The sequence below is a fragment of the Anolis sagrei genome, chromosome 3, assembly GCF_037176765.1.
Source record: "Anolis sagrei isolate rAnoSag1 chromosome 3, rAnoSag1.mat, whole genome shotgun sequence".
Lineage (NCBI taxonomy): Eukaryota > Metazoa > Chordata > Lepidosauria > Squamata > Dactyloidae > Anolis > Anolis sagrei.
Window position 1 is genome coordinate 4,488,862 of NC_090023.1, and position 16,778 is coordinate 4,505,639.

General features: G+C 45.0%; 1 protein-coding gene across 1 annotated transcript in view; it reads left to right on the forward strand.

Annotated features, from left to right (window-relative positions):
* The window catches only part of CLPB (ClpB family mitochondrial disaggregase), a 129,867-nt gene that overhangs the window by 109,277 nt on the left and 3,812 nt on the right, over positions 1-16,778 (forward strand). Inside the window, exons 10-15 of the mRNA XM_067466428.1 lie at positions 1,421-1,465; positions 1,755-1,916; positions 6,478-6,634; positions 9,601-9,674; positions 12,223-12,342; positions 15,856-15,960. Of these exons, the coding sequence (XP_067322529.1) occupies positions 1,421-1,465; positions 1,755-1,916; positions 6,478-6,634; positions 9,601-9,674; positions 12,223-12,342; positions 15,856-15,960 (663 nt within the window). The remainder of the gene's footprint in view (positions 1-1,420; positions 1,466-1,754; positions 1,917-6,477; positions 6,635-9,600; positions 9,675-12,222; positions 12,343-15,855; positions 15,961-16,778) is intronic.

The following is a 16,778-nucleotide window of genomic DNA, read 5'->3' on the forward strand; positions in this document are numbered from 1 at the left end:
AACTCAGGCAGTGTTGTATTTTGGCGTCGATGTTGATGTTGGTGGAGAGGTGGCTGCCAAGGTAGCAGAAATGGTCAACATTTTCTAATGTTACACCATTAAGCTGTCTCTCTGGCATTGGAGAGGGATAGGTTGGTGCCTGCTGGAAGAGCACTTTAGTTTTCTCGATGTTCAGTGACAGGCTGAGCTTCTCGTATGCTTTTGCAAAGGTGTTTAGAGTGGCTTGTAGATCTTCTGAATGCGCACAGACGACATTGTCATCAGCATACTGGAGTTCTATAACATATGTTGTTGTAACCTTGGTTTTGGCTTTCAGTCTGCTGAGGTTAAACACCTTGCCATCTGTCTGATAGATGGTTTCCACTCCGGTGGGAAGCTTCCCATCAACAAGATGAAGCATCATAGCGATGAAGATGGAGAATAAAGTTGGGGCAATAATACATCCCTGTTTGACACCTGATTCCACCTTAAAAGGGTCACTTTGGGAGCCATTGCTGTCCAAGACTGTTGCCATCATGTCATCATGGAGGAGCCGCAGGATGTTCACAAATTTGTTGTAGAAGTATGTTGTTGGAAATAGCAACCTTCCAAGCCTCCACTAACTGTTTGTAAATGTGTATGATTGTCAACCTATATTGTATGTACCTTTTGGTTTGCTGGTTTGTACCTCTTTGGTGTGGGAGGGGCTTCAGACACAGGACTCCATTCAGTTTGCATCAGACCTCAGTGGAGGTGGATGCATGTATGTTACTGTTTGGACTTTCATAGAGAAATTTGACTTAGGGACTCCAGTGAGTACAGCTATACTTAAAGACTATGAACAATTGATTAAGTATTATGCCCTGTGTACTCAACACAAAGAAGAAACTATATCTTATCTAACTGAACTATAATAAGAAATGTGCCTGTATAGTGAATTAATGCAAGTTGTTTATGAGTAAACAAGATATGTTATTTTTCAAAGAAGACTTTGTTTTTATCTCTGAGTGCATATTTTAACTAAGAGGTTTTAAGGGAGTGCATATCTTCCGGGCAATTGCAACTGCAAATTCTACTTCAAAGAAACCCAATATATATTTTGTAGCGGCATGTTTTTATCCTTGGCAGTTTAAAGACATGGTTCTTCAGTCTAATAGCTGAGTTACCTGTGTGCCATTACATGAATGCTTATGAATATCTGTTGTTCAAAGGGTTGACTTCTAACTCTTCTTGACTAGCGGTTTGCAAAAGGTGGTTTCCACATGTTCATGGAGATTTGCATTTGCCAAACGGATGTGACATCATCTTTACCTTTTTAATAAGGTTATGGTGCACTTATTTCCAATAGATTATGGAATTTCCAACAAATGTTTGGATAAAAATGACTCCAAAACAAAAGGAAACTCACCCATTTTCTTCTTCTCACTCTTTTGTTTTGTAGGGGTTCATCAGGCTGGACATGTCGGAGTTTCAGGAGAGGCACGAGGTAAAGAGCATCCTCTTCACTTCTCCTTCCATTGCTGTGGCCACTTAGATACATCCCAGAATCACCTCCAAAGTGTCAATAGGGCTTCTCACCTAAGCCATTTGTCTAGATCCCCAGCTTTGTGCCTCTGACCCAGGCATGGGCAAACTTGGTCCCTACCAGCTATTAGAAATTGTGGGTCCAAAACATTTGGAGGTAGGGACAAAGTTGGCCCATGCACGTAAACAAACACCTCCTACACTAATCTATAAGCCTCCCTCTTGCCTGATGCTGTGCCTTGACCTTACAGGTGGCCAAATTCATTGGCTCCCCCCCAGGCTACGTGGGGCACGAAGAAGGTGGGCAGCTGACCAAGAAGCTCAAGCAGTGCCCCAATGCAGTGGTTCTCTTTGACGAAGTGGACAAGGCCCACCCGGATGTCCTCACCATCATGTTGCAGCTCTTTGATGAAGTAAGGCCTCCTTTGGGCATCTTGTCTATTTGTCGAAGGCTTTCATGGCTGGAATCACTAAGTTCTTGTGGGTTTTTTCGGGATATATGGCCATGTTCTAGAGGCATTTCTCCTGACGTTTCGCCTGCATCTATAGCAAGCATCACCTCTGAGGATGCTTGCCATAGATGCAGGCGAAACATCAGGAGAAATGCCTCTAGAACATGGCCATATATCCCAAAAAACCCCACAAGAATCTTGTCTATTTATTTATCAATCCACCAATCGCTGGGGTGCCCAGGGTAGTATTTGAGATTGCATTCCCTGGGTAGTCACTCCTAAAACTGCAGGTGAGATCAGCATGGGATTCACTTTGTCCTAAATATTGCAGCGACCAAAGGTCTAGAAGCCAAGTGTTATGAGGAATGACAGAAGGAGCTGGGTATGTTTAGCTTGGAGAAGAGACGGTTAAAAGATAGAATGTTAGCAATATTAAAAATTAATTAGGTATTTTTAATTACAAAAATGTGAATCAAGAACTGAAGGGGTTGGGTGAATGCAGTGATTCAGTGGGAGCTGCAGTTCTATGTGGGCTGGTGTGCCTGTAGCTTAGTAGGCCTCTGTGTTAGTTTGCCTCAATGGGAGAAAGGTCTCAGTCTGTGGGAAGGCCTCACAGTATGAGATAGGCCTTAGTCTGTGAGAGAAGCCTCTGTGTGAGATAAGCCTCGGTATGAGAAGGCCTTGTGTGTGACACACCAGTGTGAAGGTTGAACTTTGTGTCATGGAAAGCTTGTTGTAAATAGTACAACATTGAAAGCGTTAGTAGGCCAAAGCCTGTTAGAGTCAGTGGGCCAAAGTTAGTGTCGTCCTGAGGAGTGTGGGGTAAACTGCTGTGTGAGAAATGCCTCGTGTGAGAAAGTTCCAGTGTGAAGGCTTCTGCATGTAAAGCTACTATGTATTTGTTTATTTGTGTTATGCCGAAGCCTGTTGGAGTCAGTGGGCCAAAGTTAGTGTCGTCCTGAGGAGTGTGTGGTAAACTGCTTTGTGAGAAAAGCCTCGTGTGAGAAAGCTCCGGTGTGAAGGCTGCTGCATGTAAAGCTACTGTCTGTTTGTTTATTTGTGTTATGCTGAAGCCTGTTGGAGTCAGTGGGCCAAAACTAGTGTCATCCTGAGGAGTGTGAGGTAAACCTCTGTGTGAGAGAAGCCTTGTGTGAGAAAACTCCAGTGTGAAGGCTGCTGCGTGTAAAGCTACTATGTATTCATTTATTTGTGTTATGCCAAAGCCTGTTGGAGTCAGTGGGCCAAAGCTAGTGTCGTCCTGAGGAGTGTGTGGTAAACTGCTGTGTGAGAAAAGCCTCGTGTGAGAAAGCTCCAATGTGAAGGCTACTGCATGTAAAGCTACTATGCATTTGTTTATTTGTGTTATGCCGAAGCCTGTTGGAGTCAGTGGGCCAAAGCTAGTGTCATCCTGAGGAGTGTGAGGTAAACCTCTGTGAGAGTGAGAAAACTCCAGTGTGAAGGCTGCTGCATGTAAAGCTACTATGTATTTGTTTATTTGTGTTATGCCAAAGCCTGTTGCAGTCAGTGGGCTGAAGCTAGTGTCGTCCTGAGGAGGGTGAGGTAAACCTCTGTGTGAGAGAAGCCTCGTGTGAGAAAGCTCCAGTGTGAAGGCTGCTGTGTGTAAAGCTACTATGTATTTGTTTATTTGTGTTATGCCGAAGCCTGTTGGAGTCAGTAGGCCAAAGCTAGTGTCGTCCTAAGGACTGTGAGGTAAACCTCTCTGTGAGAGAAGCCCCGTGTGAGAAAGCTCCAGGGTGAAGGCTGCTGCGTGTAAAGCTACTATGTATTTGTTTATTTATCTTATGCCGAAGTCTGTTGGAGTCAGTGAGCCAAAGCTAGTGTCGTCCTAAGGACTGTGAGGTAAACCTCTGTGTGAGAGAAGCCTTGTGTGAGAAAGCTCCAGTGTGAAGGCTGCTGCATGTAAAGCTACTCTGTTTATTTGTGTTATGAAAACCTAGTTCTTTTAAATAGTGCAACTATATTATTTTACTTCAAAGAAAAGCGTCCTACGGAAGATATAACATTGGTCTGTGGATTTTTGTTCTCTTTATCACTTTGGGCTACTGTTGCTGGGTCATGCTGCTGCTGCTAAGTTACTCTGCTATACATTTATGAGGAGGGTCTTTTGATAATAAGCCCACTTGCCCAACAGATAAGGCCCCATCTACATTGACGATCTAATGTAGGCTTACTCAAGCTGCAACCCTCCAGCCATTTGGACCTCCCAACTCCCAGAGACCTCTCTTTCCAGCTTGTTCAATGGTCAAGGATTCTGGGAGTTGGAGGCCCAAAAAATTGGAGGACTGCAGTTTGGAGCTGCCTGATGTAATGCAATTCAATGCTAGCTGAAGAAGCCTGGAGCATGTGCAGATTTCCAGCTGCTGTCCTCCCTGCATCCTCTGCCTTTGGAGTTTTGGTTAGAAAAATGGGAGGGTTGGATTTCTCTTTCCTTCCTCCCGAGGATTAATAACTCCGGCCTTTTGGTTGCATAGATCACAAGTGGCAGCCGCTAAATGCGAAATCAATTCCTGAACCGCTGGCACACGCCGAACAGAGCAATAACCGAAATGTTAATCCCAGGCACCTGACACAAAAATGTGTGGATCGTTCTGCCAGGGCTCAGCCGCTCCCAGCCGTGCTCTCTTTGTGCTCCTGTCTTATCTCTCCCTTTCCTCCCGCATCCCGTGCCGTAGGGCTGCAACATATCAGTAGTTCCGAAAGGGTCTCGTTTCTACTGAGAGGAGGGATGGTAAAGACTCTTCCCAATGGCTTCCCAAATGCCTCCCGTCCTTTGAACCTCTCAGTGCGTTCCTTCAAATCTCAGGTCTGGCAGAGCGACTGGAGTGCTCACAAAGGTGATAGAATCCTAGAGTTGGAGCACCCCAAAGATCATCCAGTCCAATCCTGTTGTGCCAGGCAGGAAGACACCATCCAAGCTATCCCAACAGATGGCCATTTGGCCTCTGTTTAAAACCTCCAATGGACTCCATCCCAACTGCCAGGTAGCTGTGGATTCCACCACTGAGTAACTCTCAGTTTTCCTGCTTCCATGAGATACCATGAGGTATCTTCCAACTCCGTGATTCTATTATTCTAGTCAGGGGTAATATGCAGTCTGTTGGAGCAGAAGGGACTCTACGACCTCCAGTTAAGAAGCCAGATACCTTCAGGTAGTTGTAGTGGTCTTCTCCGGGAACAAGAATGTGCAACCAAAGTTGTTCTTTCCAAAAAGGAAGGTTTTTCTCTTTAGTTGCAGCAGCAGCAGTATAAACACAGTATGTCCAATATGTAGTAGGAGGAGGAGGAGGAAGAGGAGTAGTTCCCTTCTCAGCCCTCAGGCAACTCAGCACCCAGGTGACTTCTTTCCTTCCCTCCCTCTTATTCTCCTTCTTTCCTTCTTTCCTTCTCTCTTTCCCTCTCTTTTTCCTTCCTTCTCTTTTTTCTTTCCTTCTCTCCTTCCTTCCTTCCTTCCTTCCTTCTCTACCTTTTTTCCTGCATACCCCCTTTTTCTTTCCCTCCCTCATTCTCTCCTTCCTTCTCAACCTCTTTCTTTCCTTCTTTCCCTCCTTCCTTCACTCCCTTTTTCCTTGTTTTCTTTCCTTCTCTCCTTCCTTCCTTACCTCTTTCCTTTCTTACCCCCTTTTTCTTTTCCTTCTCCTTTCTTCTTTCTCTACCTCTTTCTTTCTTTCCTTCCTTCCTTCCTTCCTTCCTTCCCTCCTTCCTTCCTTCCTTCCTTCTCTCCCTTTTTCACTGCGTTTTTCCTTCTTTCCTTCTTTCCTTCCCTCCTTCTCTCCTTCCTTCCTTCTCCCTTTCCCTCCTTCATTCTTTCCCTCTAGACATAGGCCGGAAAAGGTTTGTCCCTGCTCTCTGCAGAGCAAGGGCTCCATGGTTAGTAAGCCGTGCATCTACATCTGTATTGTTATTTAGCTTTTGGGGGTTTTTAAGTCCTTTCTTCTGCTTTTTTTTTTTTGGGGGGGGGGGGGTTATGAGTGATGGTCACTCGTTGGCCTGAAAGGTGTCTTGTTTCCAAATTTGGTGTCAATTCCCCCAGTGGTTTTTGAGTTATGTTAATCCAACAAACAAACATTACATTTTTATTTATATAGATTATTATTACTAAATGTAAACAAAACAAATTAATACAAAATCAAACACAGGAAATTAAATAAAATAATAAAAATGTGCACAGCGGGCTGGACCAAGTTACAAGGGGTAGAACTAAAAATATAAAAATATAAAAACCATGGTTGAGATGGATGGATAGGGTAATGTGCCTGGTGGGGGATTTCAGTTGGGACAAACAATGGGGTAAATTTCACTAAAGGATGTGATGAAGTGCGTTGGAGGGCATGTTGTGCTGAGCTAGTCATGGTGTGTGGATTGTATTCATTCCTCTAAGGCGCACCGAAATATGTACAAACTCCCTTTCTCCAAGTTCCTTTCCCCGGTCCCCTTTGGATGTTTGGCCGGAGGCTATGCCCACCTTTTCACCGAGCACGGCTTTTCCCCTTGTGTTTCGAAGGGGCGGCTGACGGATGGGAAGGGGAAGACCATCGACTGCAAGGACGCCATCTTCATCATGACCTCCAACGTGGCCAGCGACGAGATCGCCCAGCATGCCTTGCAGCTGCGGCAGGAGGCCATGGAAATGAGCCGGAAGAGGATCGCCGAAAAGCTGGGTACCATTGCCCTTCCATGTTTGTGGGTTCAGCCTTTGTAGCTTGGATCAATATGGACTCTCCGGGAATCTCTAAGGCAGGCATGGGCCAACTTCGGCACTCCCTCCAGATGTTTTGGACTTTAACTCCCACAATTCGGCTGTTAGAAATTGTGGGAGTTGAAGTCCAAAACACCTGGAGGGAGGGCCAAAGTTGGCCCATGCCTGCCTTATGGTCCATATCCGTGTCTCATAATAGAACCAATTAGGAAATGACATTTATAAGAGGTAAATAATATTATTATCATTATTATTATTTATAACCCAGGAACAAAAAATGTTTTGCATTGTTGTTGTTGTTAATGCCCCACTTTTTCTCTGCCACCTGACTTGGATCTGCGCACATCATTCGAAAATACATCACACAGTCCTAAATGCTTGGGAAGTGTTCGACTTGTGATTTTGTGATACGAAATCCAGCATATATATCTTGATTGCTGTGACATACTGTGTTTTTGTGTCAATGATGATGATGATGATGATGATGGTGGTGGTGGTGGTGGTGGTAATAGAGAAGTTTTGTCTCTAGGTCCTTCAGTGCAACTCTGCGGTCAGTGTTTGGTGATGTCAGCCATAGAATTACATAAGAAGATCTAGAGACCTGTTCCTTCATAGTTTTGTTTTGTTTGTTTTTTAATGTCAGGAGCGACTTGAAAAGCTGCAAGTTACTTCTGGTGTGAGAGAATTGGCCATCTGCAAGAACGTTGCCCAGGGGATGTCCAGATGTTTTGATGTTTTACCATCCTTTGTCAGGATAGTGTTAGCAGCCCACAGAATATCTTAGCCCCTTTTACTCTTAGTGTGATTAAAAACTAAAAAAAAAAAAAATACACATGGGTCTGTTGCTTTAAGGAGAAAAGAAAATATAGTTCAATTCACTGTAGTTGAGTAATACAAAGCAAAACAGAAGAGTTGATCTCACCAATGTATAACAGACAATATCTCTGGTGAGTCATCTTCTTTAAACGACGACATGCAAACACATAGCAAATATTACAGTTTCTCTATTTTGTTATTAGTAGAATGTTCTTATCTTGCCGTAAATAAGCAGTTTTCTTTGGCACTCCAAACGGATTCAGCTTCAGGATGCTGCGTAACCGTTCCCAGCAGCAGCCAACTGCTTCAGCTCTAACGAGCCATCAAGCTAAGCCAAATGCAATGCTCAAATCTCACAAACTAGTGCCTTATTATATACAGAAGCAGATAACACACCCAGTTAACTTATATCGGCTGTAACAGAAATGGTTCTGATCCTCCCTGTTACTTAGAAAAAGCCTATTGTAAATCTCTAGTAGCAACATCCTTCTGCGAGGCTTCTCTCATGTCCCCGCATGGGGAGCTGAAGCTCACTGACAGGAGCTCATCCACACTCTCCCCAAATTATACCCTTCAGATATAAAAATTGCAGGGTTTTTTTATTTGAAGGATGGAAGGGAGGGAAGGATAAAGGAAAGAGAAGAGGAAGGAAAGACGAAAGGGAAGGAAGGAAGGAAGGAGGGAAGGAAGGAAGGAAAAGAGAGAGGAAAAAGGGAAGAAAGGAAGGTCGAAAGGGTGGAAGGGAAGAATGGAAGGAGAAAGAGGAAGGGAAGGGAAGGGAGATAAGGAGGAAGGAAAAAGAAGGAAGGAAAGACAGTAGGAAGGGAAAGGCAAAAGGGTGGAAGGGAAAGAAGGAGGGGGGAGGGAGGGAGGAAGGAGAAAAAGGGAGAGGGAAAAAAGGAAGGATGAAAGGGTGGAAGAGAAGGAGAAAGTGGGAGGGAGGGAAGGAAGAAAAGGAAGGAAGGCAGGCAGGAGAAAAAGGGAGAGAGGAAAGGAAGGAAGGATGAAAGGGAAGGAGAAAGGGAGGGAGGGAGGGAAGGAAGAAAAGGAAGGAATGCAGGCAGGAGAAAAAGGGAGAGAGGGAAGAAAGGAAGGATGAAAGGGTGGAAGGGCAGGAGAAAGAGGGAGGGAAGAAAGAAAAGGAAGGAAGGAAGGAAGGAAGGAAGGAAGGAAGGAAGGAAGGAAGGAAGGAAGGAAAGAAGGAAGGAGAAAAAGGGAGAGAGGGGAGAAAGGAAGGACGAAAGGGTGGAAGGGAAGAATGGAAGGAGAAAGAGGGAGGGAAGCGAAGGGAGATAAGGAGGAAGGAAAAAGAAGGAAGGAAAGACAATAGGAAGGGAAAGGCAAAAGGGTGGAAGGAAGGCAGGAGAAAAAGGGAGAGAGGGAAGAAAGGAAGGATGAAAGGGTGGAAGGCAAGGAGAAAGAGGGAGGGAGAGAAGGAAGAAAAGGAAGGAAGGAAGGCAGGAGAAAAAGGGAGAGAGGGAAGAAAGGAAGGATGAAAGGGAGGAAGGGCAGGAGAAAGGGAGGGAAGAAAGAAAAGGAAGGAAGGAAGGAAGGAAGGAAGGAAGGAAGGAAGGAGAAAAAAGGAGAGAGGGGAGAAAGGAAGGACTAAAGGGTGGAAGAGAAGTAGAAAGAGGGAAGGAGGAAGGCAAGCAGGCAGGAGAAAAATGGAGAGGGAAGAAAGGAAGGATGAAAGGGTGGAAGGGAAGGAGGAAGGAAAGAGAGAAGAAAGGAAGGTTAGGATGGTGAAAGAGAGGAGGGCCTGAGAAAAGAGACCAAGGGGCGTCATCCACCTGCTTTAACCCCAGCAAATGTGGAGAGCCAGCTGTCATAAATGGGGAAAACATAGAAAGTGTTTATTAAACACAAAAACAAAGTTTCTGGAGTAGAACAACTCTTTTCAAAGTAAGGACTGCACAATTAATCAGGAAATAACACTTTCAAACCAGGAGCAGAATTCTGTTTAAATGTTATTATACAGTGTTGTTGTTATTTCTGCTTTATCTCTCTTTAAGAAAAGACCCAAAGTGGCCAGGTGTGCATCTGGGCTTTTTGCTTTTTTGGAAAAGGCGTTGTGTTTTGGGCTGGGCTGAAGGCGCCGTTTTTCCCTTTCAGACGACGTCCAGATGACAGACAAGATCACCATCTCCAAGAACTTCAAGGAGAAAGTCATCCGCCCCATCCTCAAGGTACTACTGTTACAGATGGTGCTGTTTACTCACAATCACTCAACCTTTGCGGGACATTCATCTCGGGTTTCCGGGTTGGATTTCACTCTCTTTCGGTGGAGAACCGTTTGCACACTGGAGCAGATTGTATCTGGGGTGCGGGTTTGCTAGTTTCTGTTGCAACGGCCACAGAATCATAAAGTTGGAAAGGACCTCCAAAGGCCATCTAGTCCCACCACCCTTCCTTCTGCCAGGCAGAAAGACCCTATCTGAGCCCTCCTAACAGGTGTCCATCCAGCCTCTGCCTAAAAACCTCCAGAGAAGGAGACTTCAGTGGACTCCCTAGGCAGTTGGAACGACAACACCCAAACGAATGGGGCAATGAGAAGAGTAAATAGTAGTGGTGTGTGTAGTGTAGCTGTAGCTGAGCACTTTACTATTTAAATATATATATTTGAGAGAGAGACTGGTATGAAGCTTGTGATGAGTGAGGTTTGGCTTTTAAAATACCGTGTTTGTGACACTTTAAAATGTGTCACCCATTTGTTGTTGTTGTTCATTCGTTCAGTCGTCTCCGACTCTTCGTGACCTCATGGACCAGTCCACGCCAGAGCTCCCTTTCGGCCGTCACCACCCCCAGCTCCTTCAAGGTCAGTCCAGTCACTTCAAGGATGCCGTCCATCCATCTTGCCCTTGGTCGACCCCTCTTCCTTTTGCCTTCCACTTTCCCCAGCATCATTCCCTTCTCTAGGCTTTGCTGTCTCCTCCTGATGTGGCCAAAGGACTTCAACTCTGTCTCTAGTCTCCTTCCTTCCAGTGAGCAGCCGGGCTTTATTTCCTGGAGGATGGACTGGTTGGATCTTCTCGCAGTCCAAGGCACTCTCAGAACTTTCCTCCAAGACCACAGCTCAAAAGCGCCTCTCTTCCTTCGCTCAGCCTTCCCTCAGGTCCAGCCCTCACATCCGTAGGTGACTACAGGGAAGACCATGGCTTTGACTAGGCAATGGATCTCTGTTGCCAGTCTGATGTCTCTACTCTTGACTATTTTATCGAGACTGGACATTGCTCTCCTCCCAAGAAGGAAGCGTCTTCTGATTTCCTGGTCACAGTCTGCATCTACAGTCATCTTTGCGCCTAGAAATACAAAGTCTGTCACGGCCTCCACATTTTCTTCCTCTATTTCACAGTTGTCAATCATTCTTGTTGCCATAATTTTGGGGTTTTTTTATGTTTAGCTTTTTCGCTTTCTTCTTTCACTTTGGTTAGAAGGCTCCTCAGCTCCTCCTCGCTTTTGGCCATCAGAGTGGTGTCATCTGCATATCTGAGGTTGCTAATGTTTCTTCCAGCAATTTTCACCCCAGCTTTGCATTCCTCAAGCCCCGCACATCCTCGCATGATGTGTTCTGCATACAAGTTAAAAAGGTTGGGTGAGAGGATGCAGCCTTGCCGGACGCTTTTCCCAATCTTGAACCCGTCTGTTGTTCCGTGGTCAGTTCTGACTGTGGCTCCTTGGTCCTTGTACAGATTCCTCAGGAGAGAGGGAAGGGGGCTTGGGATGCCCATCCCACCAAGAACTTGCCACAATTTATTATGATCCACACAGTCAAAGGCTTTAGAATAGTCAACGAAGCAGAAGTAGATGTTTTTCTGAAACTCCCTGCCTTTCTCCATTCTCCAGCATCCGGAGATTGGCAATCTGGTCTCTCGTTCCTCTGCCTTTTCTAAACCCAGCTTGAACATCTGGCAACTCTCGCTCCATGTATTGCTGGAGTGTCACCCATTACCATAAGCTAAATCCTGTTCCAAAAGATCTTCAGCCATCTTCCTTGAAGTAAACATTTACTTCAGTAATTTGACACATGTCTTTGTTGTAAGAAATTGAACAAAGGAATATTTATTTATGTTTTCACAGGCACACAAAGCGTAGTGGTTACACAGTATTATCTTCCCAGTACTTCTTAGATATTGTTACAGTTAACTTTTATTATCATGAACATTTGGAACAGTTTCTATATAACTTCCAGACTGATGTATCTTCTTGCCAGCCTATTTTAATAATAAAATGTTACTCTTTTTCAGTCTTCTGACTGGGTAAACGTAATCTTGTAGTTTCTTCACCTTAGCAATAGGTTAACTATGAATTTATCTTTCAAAGTACACTTTTATCCTCAGTCCCACTGACTGACCCGGTTTCTTCTTTTATTTACTTCAGCTCTGCCACTGAAGACACAATATAATACTGGGAATTCATTTCCCCTCGCTCACAAACTAGCTTCTAATTCAAAACTGGTTCACCTAACACACTAAATATCAAGGCTGAAGACTTAAACTCCTTGGTCCAGCTCTAACACAGCCAGTACCAACCTTCCTTTAGCTCCTCTAGATAAAGACTGGCTCACATTTTAAAATGTCTGCTCTACTCTTGGTAGTTCGCTCCTCCCCCTTTTGCTCCTAAGCTCTGCTGAAATAGATACGTTTCTACTGCTGGCTTCATTACTATGGCAACGCATCAACCAAGCAGCTGTAGCTCAAGTTGGTCTGATGGTCTGCCCTTTGCCCGCTTCCTTAGGCTCACTTCCGGAGAGATGAGTTCCTCGGAAGGATCAACGAAATTGTCTATTTCCTCCCCTTCTGCCATTCGGAGCTCATCCAGCTGGTCAACAAGGAGCTCAGCTTCTGGGCAAAGAAGGTAAGGACGTGACATTTTCTGCCTTCTCGATTCTGCAACGAATATACTTTTATCAATGTTGTGCAAAAGATGGAGCCGTGGGGCCCTTGGGGATCTACACAAGGGGCCCTAAAGCCACTCAAAACACAATTTCAGGCCCAAAGCATCACATACCCCTTTCAAATGTGTCACCATTCCCTAACTGTGTTCTGTGGAAGCCTAGGATTCTGCAAAAAACATTGTAAGAATTCCACACACAAAAAATATTGAAAAGTCCATGACACAGTATGAACATCTTATAGAATTTCAATGTACCTCTGCTTTAAAAATGAAATTTAAATCCGTGCTGCTGAGTGAGAGTTGGGTGGAACTGATGGATCAGTTGACGGAAAGACTCTCCAACCAATGTTCCCCTTCCATGTGTTCTTGTCACCACCAAGCTGGCTTTTTAAGCTTATGTTTGCACTAAAAAGATATTTGCATCATGTTGATGGAAAGCTTCCCACCAGAGTGAAAATCATCGATCGGACAGATGGCAAGCTATTTAACCTCGGCAGACTGAAAACCAAAACCAAGGTTACAACAACATCTGTTATAGAACTCCAATATGCTGATGACAACATTGTCTGTGCGCATTCAGAAGAAGACCTACAAGCCACTCTAAACACCTTTGCAGAAGCATACGAGAAGCTCGGCCTCTAACCGAACATCGAGAAAACTAAAGTGCTCTGCTCTTCCAGCAGTCACTCCATCTCCAATGCCAGAAATAATGGTGTAACATTAGAAAATGTTGACCATTTCTGCTCCCTTGGCAACCACCTCTCCACAAAAGTCAACATTGACACTGAAATACAACACCGCCTGAGCTCTGCGAGAGCAGCATTCTTCCAAATGAAGCAGAGAGTGTTTGAGGACCGGGACATCCGTAGGGAGACCAAGGGGCTTGTTTATTGTCCTGCTTTATGACTATGCTTTATGACTATGAAACGTGGACTGTCAACAGACATCACATTCAACTCATAGAACGATTCCATCAGCGTTGCCTCTGAAAAATCCTGCAAATCTCTCAGGAAGACAAGCGGACAAATGTCAGCATTCTGGAAGAAGCAAAGACCACCAGCATTGAAGCGATGGTCCTCCACCATCAACTCCACTGGACTTAATGCCATGCTGTCCAAATGCTCAAAGATCACCATCTTCCAAAGCAGTTGCTCTACTCTGAACTCAAGAATGGAAAACGGAATGTTGATGGACAGGAAAAGAGATTAAAAGAAGGGCTCAAAGCCAACCTTAAAAAAATGTGGCAGTGACACCAAGAACAAGGAAGCCATGGCCCTTGAGCGCTCTAACTGCAGGCAGAGAGTTCCACTGCTGAACATGATGACAACAGTGGCGATGATGGTGATGATGATAGAGCCAGAGCAGTTTGCCTGCTGAACATAATAACAACAATAACAATAATAGCAACCAAAGACTCTGGCACAAGCCAGTCAAGGGGATCCCATTGGTGATGCAGTGCCTCAAGACCTTGGCCTGCACTTAAAAACAATCAGCGCTGACAAAATTACCATCTGCCAGCTGCAAAAGGCCACCTTGGGATCTGCACACATTATTCACCGAACAAAACCGAAGACCTCCATCATCACAGCCTGCGAAGAAACTATTGGATACCAAAGCAAGAAACATCAAGGTTGGTTTGACGAAAATGACAATGAGATCCAACAGCTAATTGACAAGAAAAGGAAAGCCTTCCAAACATGGCAGAGAGACGTCAACAGTGCTGCTAAGAAAAAGATCTACGCCAGCACAAAAGCTGAAGTACAAAGAAGGACAAGAGATCTCAAGAACATCTGGTGGACAAAGAAGGCTGAAGAAATCCAACACCTGGCAGATACCTATGATGCTCAGGGATTTTTCAAAGCCACAGTGGTCATCTGTGGACCAAGAAACCATGGTATGCAGCCTCTCCGCTCGTCAGATGGAACCAAACATCTGAAGGACCAAAAGTCAATTGCACTACATTGGAAAGAACACTGCCAAAGTATTGTCGAAGGCTTTCATGGCTGGAATCACTGGGTTTTTTCGAACTATATGGCCATGTTCTAGAGGCATTTTCTCCTGATGTTTCTCCTGCATCTATGGCAGGCATCCTCAGAGGTAGTGAGGAGGATGCTTGCCATAGATGCAGGCGAAATGTCAGGAGAGAATGCCTCTAGACCATGGCCATATAGCCCGAAAAAACCTACAACAACCAACTGTATGTTACATAGTTTATATCATTGTTGTCTAAGTATGTTTTTGTTTATGTACATATAAAAAATATTCAAGCCAAAATTGAATTGGGTGGAAGTAAGAATGCCATATAGCCCGAGAAAACCTACAACAACCCAATACCACCACTCCAACGTGGCTGAGGAGGTTCTCTCACAAATCCCACAACAAGAAACCAGGGATGAGCTTGCAGCACTGCCTAGTTTGGAAGAAGTCAGCAATGTCATCAGCCAACAAAAAAATAACAAAGCCAGCGGACCTGATGGGATCCCTGCTGAAATCTTTAAAGAGGGAGGACCTAAGCTGACACACCATTCCACTGGCTCATAGAAAAAGTGTGGGTGACCGAGAAAATCCCAGCAGATTTCAAGGATGCCACCATCATCATCCTCAAAGCCAACCTTGAAAGCTGTGGCAGAGACACCGAGTACTGGGAAGTCCTGGCCCTTGAGCACTCTAACTGGAGGTCAGCTGTGACCAGCAATGCTGTGAAATTCAAAGAGGCACAAATGGAGGGCGAAAAGGAGAAACGTGCCAAGAGGAAGAAGGTGTGTCAAACCAACCTTGACCAGGACCACCTTCCACCTGGAAACCGATGTCCTCACTGCGGGAGAACAAAAATACGGCTCCACAGCCACCTACATATCCACTGCCCAGACACTACATTTGGAAGTCCATCATCCTCAGGTTACAAGGGATCGCCTAAGTAAGTAAGTTTTTATAGTTTTAAAGGAGAGATTCATCTTATGTTTTATTTGTCTATTAAATATGTTTTCCTTTCTATTGTAAATTGCCTGGGTGGGTTGAGAGGTGATAAAGAGAGACAAACAGCTTAAATAAGCAAATTAAAAATCAATGAATCAGCCAACAAAAAAATATTTCAAAGCCAGCGGACCTGATGGGATCCCTGCTGAAATCTTTAAAGAGGGAGGACCTGAGCTGACACACCAACTCATAGAAAAAGTCTTATCGGGAGGGAAAGAAGGGGATGCAAACCTCAGGCCGCTCTTATGTTTTCTATTCAAATGGTGTTTGTGTTCTTTTTTAATATATCTGTTTATATTTATTATTTTAAATAACGTGTTTGCGTGGCGCATGTGGTCTCAGAGGCCCGGCTGGGCTGCAAGGCGAGAGACAGGGAAGGAAATAAAGGGAAGGCAAGGCAAAGTGAAGTCACATTGCGCTCCTTTCCAAATGAAAACAAAGCCTGCGAATGGGCACGAAGCGGTGACAGGCTCTTCTCTCTTCCTCCTCCCTCTGCAGGCCAAGGCACGGCACAACATCACTTTGGTGTGGGACAGAGAGGTCATGGATGTCCTGGCTGACGGGTACAACCTCCACTATGGCGCCCGGTCCATCAAACACGAGGTAGGAGGCCATTGCAAGGGATCCCGCCTTGACTACTGCAACGCTCTCTACGTGGGGCTGCCCTTGAAGACGGCCCGGAAGCTTCAGCTAGTCCAGCGCGCGGCAGCCATGTTACTAACAGGAGCGGGACGCAGGGAGCACACAACGCCCTTGTTGTTCCAGCTCCACTGGCCGGGGAGCCACCATCGAGAAGGCCCTGTCCCTCGTCCCCACCAGCCGTGACTGTGCAGGCGGTGGGACCGAGAGCAGGGCCCCTCCAGACGATCTTAATGGTCTTGATGGTTCATAGGGGAGAATACGTTCGGAGAGGTAAACAGTCATGGGCCAACAGTCATGGGCCAACAGTACACAGTCATGGGCCAACTTTGGCCCTCTCTCTAGGTGTTTTGGACTTCAACTCCCGGTAGGCTGTTAGGAATTGTGGGAGTTGAAGTCCAAAACACTTAGAGAGAGGGCCAAAGTTGGCCCATGCCTGATCAACACCATATCTTGTATTTGCATATCTCATTGTATGTCTTTTACTAGTGTTTTATTTCTTGTTTTAATGAGGTCATATCCCGCTTTGAGCCGCAAGGAGAGGTGGGAAATAAATTCATTGTTGTTGTTGTTGTTACAAAATTTGAATAACAACAACAACACTTTATTTGTAGCCGGCCCTATCTCCCCAGGCAGCTTCCAATATAATAAAGACAAACATTCAATGCCTCAACTGGGAAAAGTAACTCTTGACTTATCATTTGGGGAAAGTAACTCAACTATTATTGCTTAGGAGAAGTAACTACTGGGAAAAGTAACTCTTGAAACAGAAGTAAAAATAT